General features: G+C 41.2%; 1 protein-coding gene across 1 annotated transcript in view; it reads right to left on the bottom strand.

The window, feature by feature from the left end:
* LOC113812310 (uncharacterized) overlaps positions 1-7500 on the bottom strand; it is an 18477-nt gene that overhangs the window by 6721 nt on the left and 4256 nt on the right. The window contains exons 2-3 of the mRNA XM_070128478.1: positions 4138-4193; positions 3622-3677 (exon numbers count right to left, since the gene is read on the bottom strand). Of these exons, the coding sequence (XP_069984579.1) occupies positions 3622-3677; positions 4138-4159 (78 nt within the window). The 5' untranslated portion in view covers positions 4160-4193. The remainder of the gene's footprint in view (positions 1-3621; positions 3678-4137; positions 4194-7500) is intronic.

The raw sequence follows: 7500 nt of genomic DNA, 5'->3' as shown, positions 1-7500 counted from the left end.
GTGTAGTATATATCTATGTATCTTTCTCTTTCCATTAAGCACCTCACTTCTCCCACACCCTCTCTGTAGCATCATCTCCCCCCCCTCCGCCCCCTTCACCCCCATTAAGCCTCTAACCCCCCCCTCACCCCCCATAAGCCTCCCCCCCCGCCCACCCAGAAGCCCCGCCCACCCCCACCTCCATCCTTCACTCGGCCACAAGTTGACATTCAAATCCACATATCCAATTGTGTTTCTATGGGTGGGCGAAGGGCGGCTCTGTGTGTGTACGTGTGTGTGTGTGTGTGTGTGTGTGTGTGTGTGTGTGTGTGTGTGTGTGTGTGTGTGTGTGTGTGTGTGTGTGTGTGTGTGTGTGTGTACGTGTGTGTGTGTGTGTGTGTGTGTGTGTGTGTGTGTGTGTGTGTGTGTGTGTGCGTGTGTGTGTGTGTGTGTGTGTGTGTGTGTGTGTGTGTGTGTGTGTGTACGTGTGTGTGTGTGTGAGCGCCCATACGCCCTCAAGGTCTGTGGAAGATTCATTGTTTTCTGAAGATGTCTCAGTACCCCATACCCTCCCCCCTCCCCCCTCTCCCCCCCCTTTCCCTACCCCCGGCTCCTGTACTTCCCCTACCCTCCCCCCCCTAGCATTTTTTTTTTTTTTTTTTTTTTTTTTTGTACAACCTTGACTGGCATTTCCGTTTATGCTAATTTTCGGTAACGTCGAATTGTCAGAGGGAACAAATGCGTGACTTTTTAAAATTTTTCTTTCTTTTTCTTAATGGATTTTTTTCATGAATAGATGAGCTCTGTTTTATTTGTTTGTTTGTTTGTTTTTGTTTATTTTGCTTTGGGATTTTTTCATGTGTGGTGTTTTGCGTGTGTATGTGTGTGTGTTGTCTTCTTTTGTGTGTTCGAGTGTTTGTGTGTGTGTTGTGCATGTATGTGTCGTCTTGTTTTGTGTGTGTGAGTATGTGTGTGTGTTGTCTTGTCTTGTGTGTATGTATGCGAGTAGGTGCGTATGCGAGTGTGTGTGTGTGTGTGAGTGAGTGTGTGGGTGTGTGTGTGTGTGTGCGTGTGTGTGTGTTGTCTTGTCTTGTGTGTATGTATGCGTGTGTGTGCGTGTGTGTGTGTGTGTGTGTGTGTGTGCGTGTATGCGTGTTTGTGTATAGCGTCTTTTTATTTCTTCATCCGCATCTAAATCTGTATTCGAAAATCTGGATATTACAAGAATTCCGTAAATACCGAATCACCATAAATTCACTTAATATACATATTCGAGTCCTATTGGCTGCTCGTATGAACAAAAAATATGATGTGAACGACGTAATATTGAACAAGACATACAGTGAAACCGCCTTTAGATTCTCATTACTCACTGTGCTTTATCACTGTTTTTTTAAAGGAAAAATGACCTTAATGATTGATAAAAAAAATAATTTATAATAATTTTTAGTGATGGAATATAGACAACTTGGTGCCTTCTTTAATGTTTCTGATCACACGCACACACGCGCACACACACTCACACACTCACTCATACGCACACTCATTGATGCACTTACACTCACGTACGCACGCACACGCACACACACTCATACGCACGCACACGCACACGCACACGCACACGCACACACACACACACACACACATATGCACGTACACGCACACACAAACACACACGCACACGCACTCACACAAACACACGTACACACACACGCACTCTCACACACTCATACGCACACATACGCACACAAGCACGCAGATACACATTTAGATTGCTCTACTGTACGAAGTTCGCATATTGTCATTGTGATTTACCATTTAACCTCAGCTGTTTGACCCCGTGACCTCGAACCATTATGACGTCTGACCCATGTGACCCTGATGCGCCCCCCCCCCCCTTACCTCTACCTTCCTCCTCCTTCCTCCCTATACCTCTATCTATCTCTATTTATCTATCTACCTGTCTGTCTGTCTATATATGCATCTATGTATGTATGCATGTATCTATCTATCTATCTATCTATCTTTTTATCTATCTATCTATATATGTATGTATCTATCTATTTATCTATCTATCTATCTATTCATCTCTCTCTCTCTCTCTCTCTCGCTCTTTCTCTCTCTCTCGCTCTCTCTCTCTCTCTCTCTCTCTCTCTCTCTCTCTCTCTCTCTCTCCTCTGTGTTCACCCTTGTGTGCACATATATCAACAGTACTCATCCCATACATCAATAAATACCCAATTATGAACAGAAACATCAACATTTTGAACAAGATGATTTTGTTCTCGTCGTGGAAAAGACAAGGAAGTGAACATTAAGTAATAAATAAGAACAGACGACCTTCCTTGAACAGGTCAAAGGTCGGGTTCAGTCGATTTAGATGTTCATTTAAGTTCATAAATCAAGGGGTTAATAAGAGGGTTTAACTACGCTTATTTCACGAGGTGTGGGAGTATGTGTACATGTACTTGTGTGTGTGTGTGTTGTGTGTGCGTGTGTGTGTGTGTGTGTGTGTGTGTGTGTGTGTGTGTGTGTGTGTGTGTGTGTGTGTGTGTGTGTGTGTGTGTGTGTGTGTGTGTGTGTGTGTGTGTGTGTGTGTGTGTGTGTGTGTGTGTGTGTGTGTGTGTGTATGTACTTGTGTGTGTGTGTGTACGTGTGTGTGGACGTGTGTATGTCTGTGTGTGTGTGTGTTTGTGTGTGTGTGTGTGTATGTGTGTGTGTGTGTGTATGTGTGTGTGTGTGTGTGTGTGTGTGTGTGTGTGTGTGTGTGTGTGTGTGTGTGTGTGTGTGTGTGTGTGTGTGTGTGTGTGTGTGTGTGTGTGTGTGTGTATGTACCTGTGGGTGTGTATGTGTGTTGTGTGTGTGTGTGTGTGTGTGTGTGTGTGTGTGTGTGTGTGTGTGTGTGTGTGTGTGTGTGTGTGTGTGTGTGTGTGTGTGTGTGTGTGTGTGTGTGTGTGTGTGTGTGTGTGTGTGTGTGTGTGTGTGTGTGTTTGAGTGTGTGTGTGTGTGTGTGTGTGCGTGCGTGTGTGTGCGTGTGTATATGTGTGTTGTGTGTGTGTGTGTGTGTGTGTGTGTGTGTGTGTGTGTGTGTGTGTGTGTGTGTGTGTGTGTGTGGGTGGGTGGGTGGGTGGCTTTGGGTGTGCGTGTGTGTATCTGTACATATACCTGTGACTGTATACGTGCGCGTGTGTGTGGGTGTCTTTGTATGTGTGTCTTTGTGTATTAGAGTGCGTGTGTATGTGAAGGTTTATGAGTGTGTGGTGTGAGTGTGTAAGTATGTTTAGTCGTAAATGCATGAACTTCATAATATCCATATAAATACATTTTCTATAATAATAAAACTTAATAGCAAGACCGATTAACTAGAACGACAATAAAAAGTTGCAAAACAAGAGCAGCAAAAAATAAAAATAAATAATATTAATGTCCATACATATACATTCTATAATCATTAACTTTATATCAAAACCGATTAACTAGAGCAACAATAATTAAACGTTGCGAAATAGCAGCCAAATAATAATAATAATAATAAATAAATAAATAATAAATAAATGAATAAAAACAATGATAAAAATAATAATAATAAAATAATAATAATAAACGAGAAAGTTCAACTATATTACTGGAACGCCAACTCACCCTGACAGATGCATGGGTGGCACCTGTTGCGAGACCGAGTGCCACTGCCATCAAACCTGGGCCGAAAAAAAGGGGAAAAAAATAATAAATGGCAACTTAACAGGCGAAGTCGACATAAAAAGATGTTTTTGTATCATACGTCCGTAATTATATATATATATATATGGCAACAGCTGGTGTGGAAGTTTGAACTATACTTTATCGTGGGAAATATAACAGCGCTTAAAAGTGAAGCAACGGTGACACTTGATTATATATATTTTTCTTGTCACACACTTTTTTTTATTATTTATGCAGATTTGTATGGAAGGTTATGTCTCTTTTTTTATGTTAATTCTATACTAGTTTAGCGAAAGGGAAAGTGTACTCTAGGGGGGGGGAAATAGCATTGTTTTGTCCCCGTGGTCATCGGTTGTATAATTCCCTATACTTTTTTGTACTACTGTATCAGTTTATTTATTTATTTATTTATTTACGAGTAAGGTACTGAATTAGAAATAGATCAAAACCACTCACCTAAATACACTGCTTGGCACATTTTAAAAATTATTGTTGCTTGAGAAATATGGCACCTGGAAAGAGAAAAAGAAATGAAAGTAGAGATAAAAATAATGATGATTGTAAATCTTAGGATGGTAATGAAACACGCTACAGTCAACCAGAAAATCTTTTTGAATCTTATAGCAACAATGTAGACGTAGGAAAACAGATAGATCTATAAATAAAAAAAATAAAAAAATGTTACACTGATAGATTTGTAGGGAGATGAAACTTACATGTACAAGTACACTGTATATATAAAGAGCGTGTATGTATGTCCACATGGAGAGAGAGAGAGAGAGAGAGAGAGAGAGAGAGAGAGAGAGAGAGAGAGAGAGAGAGAGAGAGAGAGAGAGAGAGAGAGAGAGAGAGAGAAAGACGAATAGAGAAAATGTCTTTTGTGTATAAGACACATCTCTCTCTCTCTCTCTCTCTCTGCTCTCTTAAATATAAAGCCTCTGTAACCCTCTCCTCTCTCCTTCTCCTTCTCCTCTCTCCCTCTCCCTCTCCCTCCCCTCTCCTTCTTCTTCTCCTTCTCCTTCTCCTTCCCCTCCTTCATTTCCTTCTCCCTCTCCTTCTCCCTCTCCCCCTCCGTCTCCGTCTCCCTCTCCCCTCTCCCTCTCTCTCTAAGAAGAACGCGCAACACCCAATTAAAACATTTCTTAACAATACCAACTGAAGTCCTCAAGTAGAACCACATTCCCTACATATAAAAACAAACAAACAAAAACAGCTGATCATAGTACGTCAATCACAAAGAAAACAACTAAAAAACAAACAAACAAACAAAAAACAGCTGATCATAGTACGTCAATCACAAAGAAAACAACTAAAAAAACAAACATACAAAAAAATGTCATGCTTTCTGATTTCAATCTTTGCTCCACATCAACATTGCCTTATCATCGTTTTCTTTTTTTCTCCATTGAAGAAAACGGGAATGTCATGAGGAGAGTTTCGGAAACGCTAAAAAAAAAAGAAAAAAAAGTGAGTTTGTATAGTGAACCAAAAATGATAATGATGGTTGAAATAAAAGTGATAATAGTAATGATAATTATTATTATCATTTTAATGAATATAATAACAATCATTATTACTATTACTATTATTATCATCATTATTATTATTATCATTATCATTACTATTATTATTATCATTATTACTATTATGATTATGCTTATCATTATTATTACTATCATTATTAGTGTTATTATCATTATCATTATTACAATAACAATAGCAATAATATTAATGATAATGATAATGAGGAGGATAATGATCATGATTAATCATAAAAATAATACAGATAACGATAATGATAAAGATAATAATAACACATCAGAGAAGAATACCCAGAAGAGAACATATACTTAAGAACAACCATTTAAGAACAAAACACTCTCTCACCTCAGACTCACACATAGGCCTACCTGGTGTCTATCGCCTCTGGAGATTTAATAAAAGGGTTTGATAGACCTGTTTAGGGTTTGAGTTTCACAGGAGGAGAGAGGGAGGGAGGGGGGAGTAGGTGGAAGGAGAATTGGAGGAGGAGGAAGGAGAATAGGAGAAGAAGGAGGGAGGAGAGAGAGGAAGAGGAACGGAGAGGAGAGGGAGGGAGGGGAGAGTAGGTGGAGGGAAAGTAGGAGGAAGGAGAATAGGAGGAGAAGAAGGGAGGAGAGAGAGAGGGATGGAGGGAAAGGAGGGAGGGAGGAAGTAGAAGAGAAGGAGGAGAATGAGGAGAGAAGGAGGGAGGAGCTGGCAGGAGAGAGAGGAAAGAGGAACGGAGGGTGAGAGGGACAGGAGGGGAAAGGAGGGAGGGGAAGTAGGTGGAAGGAGGAATAGGAGAAGGAGGAGGGAGGAGAGAGAGTGAAGGAAGAGACGGAGAGGGGAGGGGGAGGGAAAGGAGGGAGGGGGGGAGTAGGGGTGGAAGGAGAATGAGGAGAAGGAGGGAGGGGAGAGTAGAAGGAAGGAGAATAGGAGGAGGAGGAGGGAGGAGAGAGAGGAAGAGGAACGGAGGAGAGAGGGACGGAGGGAAAGGAGGGAGGGGGAAGTAGGTGGAAGGAGAATAGGAGAAGGAGGAGGGAGGACTGTAGGAGGGAGAGGTGGAAGAGGAAAGGTGAAGAAGGGAGAAGAAAAGAAGGAAGAAGGAGAAGCAGATAGAAAGAGGGGAAGGAAGAGAGGGAGGGAGGAAGAGAGAAGAGAGAGAGAGAAAGAGAGAGAGAGAGAGAGAGGAGAGAGAGAGAGAGAGACAGAGAGAGAGAGAGAGAGAGAGAGAGAGAGAGAGAGAGAGACCCGAACAGAGAGAGAGAGAGAGAGAGAGAGAGACAGAGACAGAGAGAAATAAGAGAGAAATAAACAGATAGACAGATAGAGAAAGAAAAAGAATCTTTTACTCTGCCTCAGTTTCATACAGACTTTCACACGTCACTTCTTATTTCACCGAGACACAACCCTGAGTATACTTTAACTTATTTTCATGATGGTATAAACAATATGAAAATAAAAACATTTAATGGATAAAGAATGATTCATTATGAAAAAAAACATAACCTGAATACGAAATAGACGACGAAATGTGAATCCAAATTAGAGGTTTGATAAATGCAAAATTCTTTATAGGGAAATGAAAACATATACCGTATGTATGGACGAAAGAATGGAAAAGGAGGGAGAAAGGGGAAAATGAGGAGAAAGAGGAGGAGGAGTGAGAGAAAGAGGAGGAGGAGGAAGAATATGAAAAGGAGAGAAGGGAAATTCGAGTTGGAGAAAGAGAAGTAGATAAGGGAAGAGGAAGATAAAAAAGAGAGGAAAAGGAGATGGAGGAAGAGGAGAGGGAAGAGGGAGAGGAGGTAGAGGAGGAAGAGGTAGAAGAGGAGAAGTAGGCAAAAGAAGAGGGGAAGAAGGAGGAGAATGGAGACAGAGTAAGAGGAGGATTAAAGATAAACAGAAACAGAAAAAGATGGAGGAATAACGGGCAACGAGGAGGAAAAGGCAGAGAAGAAGAGAGACAAGAGAAGTGCGAGAGAGGTGACGAAAAAGAGGAGAGGATAATAAAGAGAAGGTGGAGAAGAGGAAGGAGAAGAAAGAGAAGAAGAAGGAGGAAAAGAAAAGAAGAATGAAGAAGAAGGAGGAAAAGGAGGGAGAAAGAAGGAGAAGAGAGGAGAAGATAAAGAGAAAAAAAGATTATGAGACACAGAAGAGACAGTATAGGAGAAAGACAAAAGGAAAAGACAGAAGGAGGGCAAAGAACAGCGAAGAAGAACAGGTTAGAGAAGGAAGAGGAGAAGACAGAAAAGAAATAGAAGAAAGAGGAGCAAGGGAAGAAGACAGAGAAGAAGA

The sequence above is a fragment of the Penaeus vannamei genome, chromosome 12, assembly GCF_042767895.1.
Source record: "Penaeus vannamei isolate JL-2024 chromosome 12, ASM4276789v1, whole genome shotgun sequence".
NCBI classification, from domain to species: domain Eukaryota; kingdom Metazoa; phylum Arthropoda; class Malacostraca; order Decapoda; family Penaeidae; genus Penaeus; species Penaeus vannamei.
The sequence above is the reverse complement of the archived record's forward strand: the minus strand, read 5'-3'. Positions and strand labels throughout refer to the sequence as shown.